The sequence below is a fragment of the Rhea americana genome, unplaced genomic scaffold (assembly GCF_003343005.1).
Source record: "Rhea americana isolate MKP2758 unplaced genomic scaffold, rheAme1 scaffold_172, whole genome shotgun sequence".
Taxonomy (NCBI): domain Eukaryota; kingdom Metazoa; phylum Chordata; class Aves; order Rheiformes; family Rheidae; genus Rhea; species Rhea americana.
Genome location: NW_028185839.1, coordinates 1,717,766 through 1,733,739, shown reverse-complemented (window position 1 = coordinate 1,733,739; position 15,974 = coordinate 1,717,766). Strand labels below are relative to the sequence as shown.

Below are 15,974 nucleotides of genomic sequence, written 5' to 3'. Positions count from 1 at the left end.
AACCGGGCAGCTCGGGAGGCCCGGCGGCGGCGGCGGCCCGGGCGGGCCGGGCGTTCGTCGGCGCGGAGCGCCGGGGGAAGCAGAGGCTCGGCAAGGGGCTGGGGCGAACACCTCCCGCCGCGTAACCTTGTGGCGCGCTCGGCGCTCAGAGGTGGCCGCTCGGCCGGGACCTCAGGCTTGGACGTGCCGCGGGAGCGGAGCCTGCTGAGTCCCGGCGCTGGGGGCTTGGTTAAGAGCCCTAGAAAAGTTGGTTGCCTGTCCTTCAGCTGCCTCATCGCTGCTTTTCCCCAGCTTTCAGTGGTCTCTGTAGGTTAAAAGTCAGCTGCAAGTGCCACCCTCAAGCAGGAGAAACRGTTTTCCCGGGCCCGCGTGTCCTGCTCCTGCCTGCTTTGGTTTCCAGCCGTCGCCCACCGCTGTAACCCAAGGAGGATTTAAGCGGGGTGGTTACAGCMGCGCACACGTTACTGAATATGTTTGGAGACAATTTCTAAATCTTATTCTTGTGACAGCTGACAGGTTCAGACTGGAGTTTTCTGATCTCCTGTATGTTACGCAGAACATGTACCTTGGTGATCTGTTTCGTGCTGTGTGTTCCTTAGTGCTAAAACTTGCCAATCTGTATCAGTTTATCATGAAGAGGCAGATTTGTTTGTTCTGTATACTGATATATTAAACTGACCACACTGGTGTTCCTAGAAGGAAAATCAAGTGAGTTATCAGCTACAATATGTGTCTTGGAAGAGGTCACGCTTAAATGTCACCTTTAAAAAGAAAAAAAAAAAAACAATAAAACAAACAACCCCCTCTTACCCCAGGAGCGACGGAAGGGCCTGCTAGACTCCTGCTTTCCCCATCCCTCTCCCTTTGCAAGTCGAGCTAAAGTATTTGCCACTGACTGCTCTATTTCTTTCCAGGTACTAGTGAACACTGCCTGCTGTTTTCTGATGTTGGTTGCTAAACTAATCCAGTATATGGTGTTTGGTCCTCTTCGTGTTAGTGAGAGGCAGGTAAGACGGACAAACGCGTTGCCTTGGATGTCTGTGTTGTTTTGAGGTAGCATAATTTCTTGGTAGATGACTGATGTAGTTTTCTATAGTGAAATTGCTGAAAGTTATGCAATAAATGTAAATTTTAAAACAGTGTAAACTTAGATCTTGCCCTTTGGAGTTCTCGCTCTGGAAAATGCTATTCAGTGAAACTGTAGAGAAGAAAATCCACTGAAGAAGCCCTTCAGTTTGTCACGGAAGTATTACTTAGCTCATATCCAYGGCCACAGGCATGCAATTTATTTCTGAGTGGAAATTTTCATTTTAATTGTTGCTATTGTAGTTTAGGAGCCCATAGTCAACTTGAAAAATCCTATTTCCTTAATAAAAGTTGTCAGACTTCTTAAAGTGCACCTCATTTCAGAATACCTATCTACATATACATACTCATTTCAGAATACTTACATATTTATGTACATATGCATATATATATTTAATATATATATAATATATATTAATATAATTATATATATATATATAATTATATAATATAATATATATATAATATATATATTTTTTTTATATATATATATATATATAGTATATATAAAAAATGTTCTTCACTATTACGTTTGCATTTGACAGCTCTTCCTGTGCATTTCATAGTTAGTTAATCATCTGCACTATGAGGTTGAGTTCACTCTTGTACGTTGTTTTGTGCCTTGACTGCCAKAGTCGTGCATTTATTTTCTATCTTCAGACATTGGCTAGGTAGTTTATCTGTCCTCAGGTATAAAAGGGGTAGGCAGGYGTGTGCCCGGAGAAGGGAAGTGAAAGGACTGAGAACTCAGGTTATTTGGTTCTGGTCTCGGGCTAGACGAGAAGGTTTTTGGAAGTTCAACAAAGGACCAGTAAAGCCCTTAGTCCTTAAAAACAAARAAGGAGAACAAACAAAAAAAGGAGCCGAAGGTGCCGTGTGTAAACGCAGCTCGGTAAGAAGAACCGGGCCACGAGGATTTCTGCCGTGCAGAGCTGTGTGGCRCGTAAGGCCTCGTTAATAGCCACAGGTCTCCCAAAGCTCGTGATTCACAGCCYGGGTAGCCTCTGAGTGAGGTGCATTTGAAACAAGACACTCCCAAAYTGCATTGGGCCATTTTCTTTTTTTTCTATCCTGCATTCTCTGTCAGGATGTGGAGATTTAGCCGGTGATAACTTCCAGAATGTTCCCTGCTCTCTTAAAAGCAGACTTGAAAAGCAGTAACAGTGTAGGATTCAGTTGCTCTTGCGCAGCTCAGATACACTTCAATTCTCATTTAAAGGAAAGCTGTTTATTAATGTTGATGAGCCAAAAAATGTCAGCATCCTGAGGGAATTCTGTGCCCATCTTAACTATTCTACTGGTAATTTCTTCCTGTTCTTGAACAAAACATTCTATTTCATAAAATTTTTCTATCCCCAACCAACTGTTGCTTTTTTTTTTGAAATCTGCTATTTGAGAGCATCATACTGTTTCTTTCCTACTGTGCGTGCGTGGGAATAATTGTTTTTTATTGCTCATCAATCTCGTTCTTTGCTGTAGGCATTGTGCTTTTTAAGAGCAGATATTATCATCTTTTCTTAATCATCTCTGCGCTTGGTGAGAAAGGTAGTTAGTGTGTACTTTTTGACAGTTTTTTTGGAAGCAAGGTGCTAGGTTAGGTAGGCACTAACCATGGCCATTAATCCAATCAATGTAGCAAAGAAAATGTGGTATTTGTGGCCCCGTAGCCACATTGCTTGGGCATGGAAAATCTAGTCAAGCAGAGCTSCTTTGTGCTAAGCACCCCTTTAGAAACACGGCAGGAAACTGTGCTGTGCACTGTGTTGCACTATTTTACTGCAGCGGTACAAAAGGCTGAACAGATACTCTGGGCTTCTAATATTTCTAATATAGTTTGAGATTCTGTAAGGTTAACAAATACTATTCTTGGTGCGTATGCTACTGTCTTTTGTTAATGTATTTTCATGTTGCTATTTCTGTCTTTCCCCCCCCCCACCCAGCTATCTGCTGTGGGCAGGCAGCTTTATGCACGTGCGTTGTTGGTGTTTTTGCCACGGTAACCAAGTTTCTGTCTTTTCAGCATCTCAAGGATAAATTCTGGAATTTCATTTTCTACAAGTTCATCTTTATTTTTGGCGTGCTGAATGTTCAGACAGTGGAAGAAGTGGTCATGTGGTGCCTCTGGTTCTCTGGACTTGTGTTTCTTCATCTCATGGTTCAGCTCTGCAAGGATCGCTTTGAATATGTAAGCTTTGATTAAGGGCTATCTTTTGGGACATGCAAATTCCATTTCTGGTTTGGGCACCGACTCATGACAGATTGCAAGCAGATCATTCAGACCTTTTCCCTACACTGAAGTGCTGAACATGTGCACCTCGTGTTAGCTTCAAATATATACTTTGGAGTGCCATGTGTATCTTACTCCTTCAGTTTTCCCACCAGACAAATAGAGCTGAAGATACTTATTTTTCTTTAATAAATTGGCCTATGTGTGTGTGCCRTGTTATTTCTGTTATGTAACTCTGTAAGGTGTCTTTATAGCTCTTCTTAGAGAAGAAATCTTGACAACAGTGCATCCTTTAGATTGATGCCCTTTGGGATTGATCTGTAAAGCCTCCTTCTGTGGATTCTGTGCTCAGTTTTCGTGCTAATAGTGCTGTTTACATCTATGAAATGTTGGCTGCAAATATCTTTACAATATGCTGTATGACTTTTTCACATAAGCTATATCCCACTTCATGTTAATACCAAGAATGAATTCAACAGAGGGAGACAGAGAAATTGAAAGCTAGTCAAGGAGAAAGGAGTTGGAATTTGAACAACAGATTTTGCACTTTAAACATCTTTAGTGTGCATGTCTTTTCCTCAGCTCCTCTGTCCTGGAATAAATATTTAAACTAAAATGAATTCCTGAATTTCGTTTTGGTAGCTTAGTACTTTGTAATTTTTTTTTATTAATATCCAGTAAGTTCTATCAGTTCATGAGTAGTCGAGTACTGAAACTGAAATTAGATTTTTTGGTATTAGGAAAATTGAGACAGAAATGAAAAAGGCAGTCATCTGGTAGTGTTTTAGTGGTGTTTAGAAAGCTGTAAAAGAGCAAAGCCTCTGTGGGAAGATACCTTTATTAAGTGTTCTTGAGAGGAAACTGGGAAAGGGGTTTTCCTTCTGCCTTCCAAGCTTATATCATAATACTGGACAAAATGGTACTTGTGTGATTTGCCCTGCAAGCTTATTTAGGTGGATGTGGAACAGAACTAAATATTAATGAGGAAGAAAGAATGAATTTAACAAAAAAATATAGGAGTCAACTCATTCAGCTCAGACTAGAACTTTGGGCAGCTTCTTTCTTTGTCGTGTTCTTCCCCTACCAGCCCTGATGTTTTGCTTCCTTTGTTGTCTTTGATTTAGGCAGTTTAGGTATAGCTTGCCGTTAAGGTAGTTCACAGAATTAGTAAGTTGCATGTGCTGTTGAATGAGATAAAAAACTATCTTCATTGGACTGTCCAGCTGTCTCTCGCTGCGGGTGGGCTTTTTGAGGGAGGTGCTTCTTTCTCCCAGAAGAAAATGACAGTGGAGGAACTAGTGGCTGGAAGATGAAGATCGACAAATTCAGATCATCTGTAAGGTGAAAAAAATTGTTAGAGTTGTTATTCCTGTCCCTTGTGGTCTTTAAATCAAAGTTAAGTGTCCTAAAAGGCACTCTCATCCTAAGCAGTTGCTGTGGATTTGATGCAGAAACTACTAGTTGAGAGCCTGTTTTTCCTGCACAGGTGATCCGCAAATTAGATTAACTAATGATAGTGATCTGTCCTGGCTTCAAAAACCCAGTGAGTGTAACTGACAGTGAGATGAACAAGACTTTGGGATGGTGTGTGGTTTTAGCCTTCTTTCAGCATCCTTTGTTGCTGCATTAGGTGGTTAAGGTTGTGCCATTGGTTTTATTCTGGAAAGCAAAAGAATTTCCTGAATGAGGACTTAGTTGGTAAGGTGAGTATGGAGGGCACGGTTGATAAAGCACTCATTTAAACCTGTTGTGTATTTATGTTACAGCTTTCCTTTTCTCCTACCACACCCATGAGCAGCCACATCAGAGTCYTGACCCTGCTCATAGCCATGCTCCTGTCCTGCTGTGGATTAGCAGTCGTCTGTGGGGTTATTGGCTACACCCATGGAATGCACACGCTGGCTTTCATGGCAGCAGAGGTGAGACCTCCTGTAGACATGGGGGGGGGGTCTGCTTTGTCTTTTGCTCATGATTTGGGGGTTGTGTGAGACTCTTCTTATAAGTGGTGGAGTTTATTTTAGTTTCCAGAAGAAACAGCCACAAGACACAAAGGAAAAAGTATATGTGAATAGGTAACGTGCATCTCCAGCCTGTTTCTTTGAGATTGTATTTTCTGTTTCATTTCTCCCCAAAAGTGAATGGGACTAACATCCTTTCCCTAAGGTATGCTCACGTGATTTGCTCATGTTTGTGTAAAACATCGTATCTTAGCTGCGATGAAGCAACTATGTCTGTGCACTCCGTAAACCATTGCAGTGTGGAGTAACTATAAATGTTTGTGATGTTTTGTTGCACTCCAGCTGAGGAAGTGGTGATCACCAACACAGGGATGATAACCAACATAATTGCAAGTCTGTCATCTTAGCACATCCTTAGTTCGGACAACAAATAGTGCATACAACTTGTTTTTGTTCTCCACTATCTTCAATTTTGTATTTGGTGTTGGCGAGGATGAAAGAAACTAGGCAGCTGGAAGTAGGAGAASATGATGTTGGCCATAATAGTTCAGAGCTAGTTTTGAGAAGGCTCATGGCGAGAAATAGGAAATGTAGGAGCAGAGGTTGCTTGTAGCTGCATAACAAAGACTGTTTAAATACTTGACAGTTGTTAATATACCAGTTACRTGTCCCTTAAATATGAGAATATGCCGGAAGGTCAGATTTGCATCTACATGGTAGCAAAGTATCGAAGATTTSTTGTGTTCATGTCTTTAGTAGGTGGAGTCTTGTTAACATTATGTCTCTTATCTTGGCTTGGCAGAAGGCTGTATCGGTCTCATGCCAGCATGGGGTAGATTTATCTGGGAGTGTTACGGTGCTGAAGCCTTGCCTTATTTGCACTGCATCACGTTGTGTACATGTTTTGGGTCACAGGATGGGATCCAGCTTATTCATGTCAATAGGAGCAATTGTGTCTGACTTGGCAGTGTGTTTTAAAAAAAGATGTGTTTTGTTTAAAAAGCCTGGTATTTTAGTGGAACTCTGACTCTCAGCAAAGCTCTTGATTAACAAAGTAGTGGCAACATCAGCTGAAGTGTATGGGCCTCAATCAATCCGTGTAGCCTACTGTACTGTCGGTGGACAGTATTGGAGATTTAGGGAGAATATATAGGAAAGAGTCTCTTACCCGTGCTTCTGAAAATCTAGCATTTAAAAACATTCTTGAGCTGACAGTTGCACAAGTCTGTTGAGTGGGATAGCTGCAGATGGACTCCGGAAAGTTGTTTAATCTTTTTTTGAACTCATTTATACTTTGGCCTCTGCAATATCCAAAGGCAATGGATTCCACATTTAACAGACTTTGTGTACACAAAAGAGCTCTTTTAGTTGCGCCAAATCTGCTGCCTGATAATTTTCCTGGCTATCATCTGTTTCGTTTGTGGTGGGAAAASCAGCAAAGAATTGTTTCTTGTTCACCCTTCTTCCACCATTTATGACTTTACAGATCTTTTTCCTTTTCCCCTTCTAACCTCTCTTTCAAGCAAGAGCCCTAGTCTGTTTTAATCTTTCTGTGTATGAAATTGTTTAATATCTTGCCATTTGCTACACCTTTTCCAGTATACYTTTTATGGGACGGTGCCCATGAGTAGTTTTCTTCACTTGGATAAAACATTTAGGTTTCCTGCTGTACAGCTACTAACAGTGACACCTCGTGGCAGTCCTCAGACTCTTGGCAAAAAAGCATTAAACAAGGAAGACTTAAACAGTTTTCTTGGTGGTGGCTTGTGTGATGCTGTTTGAGAGGGGCCCTGCCAAGTGTATTCCATTATTGTATATTTAATTACATTAAGTTTCATTAAGCTATTTTTTCTCCCTCCTAACCCTGCAAACATTGACTTTAGCTTGATGCCTCAGGGTTTGCAATAAAGTAATATGGATGTTTTTCTCTGGTTTTAGGTAGACTTCCCCTTATTCTGGGTTGTTTGTAAGTACCCAGAGAATGAAGAATAAAGATAGCCTGTTTTTTTTGGTTTGTTTTTTGAATAATCAGTATTTTTTTTGTTGTTGTTTAATGCATGGTAAATTACAGYTTAGCGTGTAATATCCAGCCTATTTTTGCATCTTTTCACCGTAAGAAAGAATTACTGCATTCCTGTAGCAACTGTACTCTGATCCTGTTCCACAAGGAACATTATATGTTAAGCCCATATAATGATAGTAGTATTTAATCTTATACCATTATCCGTAAGGTACAGCTCTTTTTTGTGCATAGCTTCTCATGCYGCACCCACTGGGTGTTTAAGTGCCTTCCAGTTGTGTGCTAAGCTCCGTGAGTAATGTCTGTAAGCTGTCTGTTCTGCCATAGAGTCCCCAGGGGACAAGTGTGCATGGAGTGAAGCAGTTTGTTTCGAGCAGAACCAGATCTCTTGAGGTGTCATCACTGCACATGTCCTGCTGTATTCTTAGAACCTCAGATTATGGCGTTGTGTAACCTGTGATGCAATATTTTACTTTCTGGGAAGTGTTCATCATGTTARAACATAGAAATGCATCCCTGGGATTAGTGTAGGAGCTTGGGACCGTTGCCTTGGCCAAATCTGTGCTAGCTCATTATTTCARTTTTGTTGCTCTTGCTGGCTCAGCACTAACCAGTGTAAATAAAATCTGGGCAACAAAATGGTGACTTACAAGGAAGTATTAAAATCCCACAGATTCCAAAAGCTGACTTATAGTTTTAACCTTTTATAAGTTGCAAGGCCTAGACTCTTTGGGTTGACAGATGTCTTCCTTACGGGAGATTTTATGCCATATGTACTGGTTTTGAYGTTAATCTGTGCTCAACAGCACATGCGTCCAGCAGATAATCGCTCTGTTCTACAGCTTGCAAGGCTAGGATTTGGACCCAGTTACTTTCACTCTGTGGTTTGCTCAAAGTTTCRCTGTAGCTGAAAACCTCCTGTGAACAAGGTATGGCCTCTTTCTGTCACCCAGATGTGGCTGTGTCAGCAGGAGCCAGAAGCAGGACTCATAAYGTGCCTGACAGGTGCAGTTTGTGTCCCGATTTAAGTTTTTTTAATGGAAGATGGCTCCTGATGAGAACAGAACACAGTGGCAGTGACTTGATGTTATGCTCTTGACTAATTTTTCTGTGTTGTTTGAATGATTTGTATGTTTTATCCTGAAGCCATTATTTGGACAAAAGATTGTACTGTTTGTAAAGTCATCACAGAATCATAGCTTTTAAAGCTATATAAGAAACAGCTGGCAAATATTTTGGATATTATTAAAGATTAAATGTGCATAGAAGCATATTTTAAAGAATATATTTTACAAGCAAAGGAAATCATTCATTCAAAACAATGACTCTGTTGCTCTAACAGAGCATTACCTTTTTTGAYATTTTCTAGTACTGTTTCTGCTATTTAAATGTATGCCATTAAATCAGTTTTAAAGAAACGGTTTGCAGTTGCTCGTTATAAATTGCCTGCATCGTGGTGTTAGCCCCTGCTGCTGAGGGGTGGCATGGACAGTCTCTGAATGGAGTTCTTCTTGTCTTTTTTATTTTTTTTATGAGATATCACAGCAGAGGATCAGGGTGTTGKGGGGCTGACAGGTTAGGGAAGGAGTTGATGGGGTCCTTTCTTAGATGACAAGAGCATGTGAAAATATGGTTCAGTATTCTAGAAGCAGACTTTTCCGCTGACTTGTTTTTAGGAGAGACTCTTGATCTACTTATGCTTTCTCATATACTTGAKTTTTTTCTCTCTGCTTAGCATAGAGAGGATAAGTATGACTAAACAGAGAAATTATTTTCTCACTGTTCACATCACTCTCGGCAAAGGGAGGATATATTTGAAAATGCTTCTGTGGTTCTCCCAGAAATCCCTGCTACTATTCCGTTCTTTGAATTTTTCTTGAGCAGTGGATGGCGAGAGGTGTGCTAGTTTCAGCTGAAGGCAGCTGGTGAGGTTGCAATCTTGACATCGGCAGAGTGATAAGGAATGAAGTAGATAGCGTATCCCACATGATGGAGGGGAAAAACTTACAGTGGTAATGTGTGTGGCTGTTCCACAAGTATTTTGCATCTGAGCTCTTTGCAAGACAGGATGCCAGAGTGCAGAGCATGGTAGTAGCGTGTCTGTTTGACTAGAAGCAAACATGAGCATGCTATGGTAAACATCAGTGGAAGAAATTTAAATGTATTTGTAAGCACACTCGTACGRCCATGCGTAGCGACTCTGTTGGTACACAGTAGCTTGTTAAGCTGCAGTAAATTCATTGTGTGTTTCAGGCCTTCAGCTGCTGCCACAGTACAACTGCTCTGTCATAGAAACATGATATTAATGTACCTTTCTGTTTTCTACAGTCTCTGCTTGTGACAGTAAGAACGGCTCATGTGATTTTACGGTAAGTAGGCTATGTTTTATGTGGGATTTTTTGTTTTTATTTTTTTAAAAGGCGTATGTAGTTACCTTGTTGAATTGCAAGTGTGTATTTGGAGATCGGCAAAGGTTATTAACTTCAGACATTGCAAATTTTTAAATGCAAGTACTGCAACATATGGATGGTTGTAGTGGGTGCTAATAATACTGTGCCTGAGGCATAGATAAAAATGGACTGGTGCTGCTGTACAAGGGTTGATATAGGCTACGTCATGTCATCACACTGGATTTCTTTTAAGTGATTTTAATCTCTAGAATTTTTACTCTAGAAAAGGCTTGTGAATGTAGTGCTCATGTGTGTATATATACACACGGACCATGAGATATAGAAAAGAAAACTTTTTTGCCCATATCACCACTGGCATTTCAGGTCTGTCTCACTGAGCTGTAGTGCCTCCCCTGAGAAACACCTCTCAGGTTGCAAACCATGGGTCTGTAGTATGCATGACGATAATCCCAAGCTTGGCTTTCAGTCTGTGCGGGTGTTTTTAGTAAATGCTACAATATCTCCTCTGCCAGATGGTGGTCTCTGTAATGCCAATGCGGGCTAAGCATTGCTGGCCTTCGACCTTTTTTTTTTTTTTCCCCTCCCCCTTTTTTTTAGTTTGAAACCAGCCATGTTAGAAAGACAAAAGACAAAGGAAATACAGAGTTTGGGCACTGGGCATTTAAGAAGGGTAAAGAATCCATGTCCAGAAGTTGTTTGAAAAATACTTTAAATAGTCTGCATGTTAGAGATTTTAGATAATGGAAAATATAGAATGATGTTGACGTTCCTGCTCTTGCAGATATGTAATTCATCTCTGGGATCTCAACCATGAAGGAACGTGGGAGGGCAAAGGCACTTACGTGTACTACACAGACTTTGTCATGGAGCTAACCTTGCTTTCGCTCGACCTGATGCATCATATTCATATGCTGGTATGAAATACTGGAGATAATGTTGAGCAAAGAGACTTGTCTTAATCTAAAGAGTACTGGGCATAAATATTTTTATGCTTTTCTGAGTCAAATGTTACAGAGAAGCTTTTTATTTAAAGAGGAAACTAGTAGACTTCTAGGCACTCTTTCTTCCTGTGTAACTGGAGTTCTTGGAAAAAACTTTTTATGGAGTATTAACTACTGTATAATTGTCTGTTTAATAGATGTTTGATTAGTTTTGTCTCTTAATATCAGGTGGAATCATCAGGAGAAATGAAACATTTTCATTGTTAGCAGGGGACATCAGACTGAAAAGGACTGAATGCAATTTGTTAGAAGTGCTGTGTTGCTTAAGTAGTATCTGAGAATGTAGAGTAGCAATTCTTGTGAATGTGTATAAGTAATCTGAATAGCTCTCAGCAGAGGAAAAATTACTGAATGCTGGTTTCTCAAATTTTTTTCTCTTAAGACTTGATGCAGTTTCTTGTGGCAGAAATACTGCAGATAAATCTTCTCTGCTAAATTCCCTTCTCCTATTTGCCTCTTATTTATAAAGACTAGGTAATGATTCTTTGAAAATAAACAAAAAAAATGAGGAGGATATGTTAGAATGTTTGACTTTTTGTGTTTAGTGATGATGGTAAATTTGATTGGAAAATCCAGAGCTCTTCAGACTATGTTAATGTTTATTTTATTGGTTAGTCTGGCATACTTTTTTTTTTGGTAAACCTGCCTCTTGATTCCCATGRTATTTTTTTTCTAATCACCATTCTGTTTTCTTTAAAGTTATTTGGCAATATCTGGTTGTCAATGGCTAGCCTGGTGATTTTTATGCAGCTGCGTTACCTGTTTCATGAAGTTCAGCGAAGAATTCGTCGGCATAAGAACTACCTGCGTGTGGTCGGAAACATGGAAGCCATGTAAGCCTCTGATTTGCTTTGGGGATTTGATTTGGATCTTGGAGGGAGAATCCTGATCAAGAAGTTGGGATTCTTTTATGTTCTTTTGGGATATGATGTCATGTGGTAGGCTGGAGAGATACAACTTGTAAATCCAGCTCTTAAGTCTTTATGCTTAGGGTATATTTTACAAGTTCTTTGTTTCCATATTGTTTATTCCGGGGGACACACTTTTGGGGTTTAGCAGATATGCAACACTGACTTTCGTAATAGCAGCATTACTGAAGACAAGTGAAGCCCCTTGCCCACTATTTCTTTACTCATATTCTCTCGTGTACTTGTGTACTACCGTAGGCATTAGGGGTGGCGTAAGCTGTGCAGAGCTCTGCCTGTCTCAGTTGTGAAGCATCAGCTTTGTCTCTGATGGAAATAATTACTGATGTAAATAGACTCAAATAATAAAACCTATCATGTTAACTAGTACAAACCTAGTGCCAGGCTGTAAATGCTCTTAGCCATATCACTCAGTTACTGCCTGAAATTGAATCAAAATCTTATTCTGAGGAAAAAACGTATTCAACTTAAAGTATGAAAGACTGTAGCCTGCCTCTTTCATGTTAGTAGCTTATTTAAAAAAATGACTTCTCTGGAGATTGCTAAGGTTTTCTTTATGAAAAGTCATTTAATAGCTACAATAACTGGTTAAGAGCTGCATAACAAAGTTCACTCACAGTACGTTATTTTTATTCGGTAGATGTAACAGTTAAACCCCTCTGTAAGCTGCTCACAAAACTTTTTGAGTTGCAAGTATCTTGGACAAGAAGTCCAAGTGACTTGATGTGTGGGTTTTTTTTTGTCATTCTGGTTATTTTGGAAAAACCTTTTTCTAGCTTCTTTCTGAAGTCACCAGTGGAAATTCGCACCAYGGGTTTGTTTAGTCATTTTTTCAAGCATATTCCATGCTAACAGTACTGCAATTCAGTATCTCATCAGCATAATGTCTGTATTTGGATACTACATTGTAGCTGATCGCATGGTGCTGTAGTTAAACAAACAAAAAATCAAAGGCAAAGCTTTTTTTGGAGCGGGGCGGGGGGGGAACTTAGGAGGGCAAAAATAGAGCATACATGTTTTTGGTCCCCCAAATTGATACAGGTTTTGAAATTCTTTTAGAAAAATGACATAGGCCAAATCTGTGCAGATTATATAACTTGAAGTCCACATCCTAATGAGCATATTCACTGGAAGAAGATAAGTCAAAGCTTTTTCAGCCTAGGGCAGATGGGAACATGTACAAGAAAAAGATGTCTATGAGAAGGCATGGGAGAGGTATGTGCAGGAGACTCAGTCTTCCTTTACACCTTGAGTTCTAGATGTGGAAAAGATAACAAACCTGCTGATGTATCTCACCCAAGGAAAAGCAGACATGGAGGATAAGTGTTTTTAGTGCAGAAGGCTGTGGAAGAAGGCTGTACTGATCTACTGATCTGGCATAATTACTTTCTTGGCTCTTTATTTTTTTGTTTATTCTTCTTTACTGCAGGTTTGCAGTTGCAACRCCGGAAGAGCTGGCAGTCAATAATGACGACTGTGCCATTTGCTGGGACTCCATGCAATCTGCACGAAAACTCCCTTGTGGCCACCTCTTCCACAAGTATGTTTCTAGGGATGGATGCAGKGGGGCTGACTGGAGGAAGTAAAGAGTTTTGTGGGCATGGCCTAAAAGTTACAGCAGTATGACAAGTAACCACCTATCAGCAAAGCTGTGATTGCTTACTCTTTGTGCCATCTTGGTCTGTTTCTAATTACAAAGTAAAAATCATGTTGTCTGCAGTCATTTTCATGTTTTAATTACATTCGCTTGATGCATCTTTTCCTTTGAGGTAAGTGTATGCATCTTGTCACCTAATGGGTATATAGTATCTAGTTATAGTATTTCAAGTGGAAGTCCATACCCCAGCTTGCTGTGTAAATATTTGGGGTGGCAGACTGTTTTTTCCCCCTTACTTTATCCCAGTCTTCACTTCTTCCATGAAGATACATTGATTTTCAAGTGATGAAGAAAATATTAGCCCTTTAAGTACCTTTCAGGTATCAACTTTAAAGAGAAAAACAAGAAACATATTTTGCACAGTGCATCCTTAAATGGCAATAGGTGCTCCAGAACACTTGTGGAGGCCAGGACTGTTTAGATGATTTCATGCAGGGGTAGCAGTCCATCAGGGCTATGAAACATGTTAAATGAATACAGCATCCAGTTGAAGAGGTCCCTAAACAGCTGATAGTTGGGATCTGGGAGGCCCTTGACTAGAGGATCACGCTATCCTTGCGGTATAGTGAACAGTAGCAGATGCTTGTGGAGTTTTCATGCTTTTGCATAAAAACGAACAGAGGAATGTGGCTTGAGTCAGAATTTCTGAAGTGCCGTTTGATAAACATTAACATACATGGTCAGTTAAATTGTCCCTTAGGTGTAGTATGAGCAAATTTCTTTTTGCAAATAGCTCTTTTCTTGTTAGCTGTCAAACCAGAGGTTGTAATGTGTGTGCTAATTTGTTGTCATTTATGACAAATCTTGTCATAAATATTTATGTGTTCCAAGAAGTCTCTAATGAGATAATTTTGTTTCAGTTGCAGAAACTCTTCTTCCAGTGCTACTGAATCAGCTGAATGCTTAATCACTTACTGTGCACTTGAGAAGCCTAGGGTCTCCTCTTCAAAATGTTTTTTCTGCATCTAAAATGACCCTTTTGTATTTTCCCTGAGGCTAGGTTGCCCTTWCCTGTTTGTTGCATTTAAGGAGGAAACACGTTACATTGGATAAATTAAGTTTGTGCATATATATATGTGTGTGTGTGTATGTATACATACATACATATACATATATATACATATATATATAAATAAATTTAAAAATAAAACCCAATACCACCTGCTTCCCCCCCACAAAAAAATACCAGGTTTAATTAATAATTGTATATACAACCTAAGAAGGTTTCTGTCCCCGTAAAAGCCTGATGGTTTTGCGAACAGGCTACATACACATGGAGCTCTTGTGCCTGTTCTTGGTTATATGGGATTTTACCCACAGCCATTTATTTGGAGAAGAAAAGAAGATAGCTGGGTAGATGCACGTAGCTGAGATCAATTGTGTGCCCAAATATTCATTAATTTGAATGGGAGTGGGCATCTGTCTGTTAGACTTCTTTAAAAGTTTGTTTTATCTTTTAGGAGGCARGCAGTAATTTTAAAAAGAACCGTTACACTAACATGTTACCTTCCTCGACCTATTTTTAMTCAGCCTGCTACTGAAGAGCTGTATGTGACTGAGCCATTCTCACTTTTTTCAGTCCAAAGTAAATATTACGATCGCTGGCTTACTGCAAACCTTTAGGACTTGGTGTTCATGGAGATTGGAAGGGGGCTGTGTTGATGGCAGGGTGATTGGGCTGTTGAGGAGCAGCAGTGTGGTGGTACRTGGAATCACCCCAGGTGTTTCACAGGTGACCTTTTGAGTGCGGTTGTAGCAGAGACTTGTCAGAGTTTGCTGTGTACGGAGTTATWTTCCTGTAGTAACGGAGATGAAGCTGTATAGCACTGGTGGTGCTAACGTGCTAGCTATGTGCAAYGTGTTGATGATCGAAGTGGTGGAAAACAGTGGATTTTTACTGTAGTACTTTTGGCATTTCTGAGGTGTCTAACAATGTCACTTCTGGATATTGTGTATCTATCCATTTAAGTGTGATGAGAAACACATTGACAGTAAGGTCGCTGCACTAGAGCATTAGCAAGACTGCAGAASGTATCCTCGACTTTGCTACAGTCTTGCAATTTGGCCCAGCCCAAATTTGTAATCTGTGCCTTTACTCCATTTGCCAATATGTGATTTGTGATACAGGTTTATTTTAGCTTTTTTTCTTTTTATCTCTCTGCCCCTCTGAAGTACTTCAAGAGCCTCTCTTGAAGAAGCAGAAGAACCCCACTTGCAAGTGTGAAATGTGTTGTGGTACTGAAACTCAGTTCTCTTCCATACTGGAAATTGTTTTGCAAGAAGCAAATACCAAAGTTGGGAAATAACACTCTGAATAAAAAAGTAGGCACAGCTCTGAGTGTTTAAACCTACATTTCAAATCCTTCTCACTTTCTGCAAGACAGTGAATGTTTAGTATTCAGTAAACYTTGCAATGGCACAGCACTGTGTTGTATTAATGTTTAATTTTATTTTATTTGGAAAGTTCCCAGAGTTGYACTCCCTTTAGTGCTGATATGAATAATATTTTTGAAAAGATAATTGAAAAACTTTGGAGGTGCCATTACCATATCAGTCTGGCAGAACTGCTGTGAAAATTATCAGTTCATCATAAACCTTTGCCCAGTTGTTGTCTGTTTTCAGTAACAGATGGTGAGAAAAATATCACTTTATTTCCTGTTCCAAGCAAAACTCACTCTGTCTAAGCTG

The 15,974-nt window shown here is 39.9% G+C and overlaps 1 protein-coding gene across 1 annotated transcript in view; it reads left to right on the top strand.

Annotated features, from left to right (window-relative positions):
• The first annotated feature begins 914 nt into the window (after window positions 1–914).
• The window catches only part of AMFR (autocrine motility factor receptor), a 28,834-nt gene continuing 13,774 nt past the window's right edge, over window positions 915–15,974 (top strand). Inside the window, exons 1-7 of the mRNA XM_085301120.1 lie at window positions 915–1,007; window positions 3,107–3,271; window positions 5,080–5,232; window positions 9,620–9,660; window positions 10,484–10,616; window positions 11,403–11,536; window positions 13,059–13,169. Of these exons, the coding sequence (XP_085157246.1) occupies window positions 945–1,007; window positions 3,107–3,271; window positions 5,080–5,232; window positions 9,620–9,660; window positions 10,484–10,616; window positions 11,403–11,536; window positions 13,059–13,169 (800 nt within the window). The 5' untranslated portion in view covers window positions 915–944. The remainder of the gene's footprint in view (window positions 1,008–3,106; window positions 3,272–5,079; window positions 5,233–9,619; window positions 9,661–10,483; window positions 10,617–11,402; window positions 11,537–13,058; window positions 13,170–15,974) is intronic.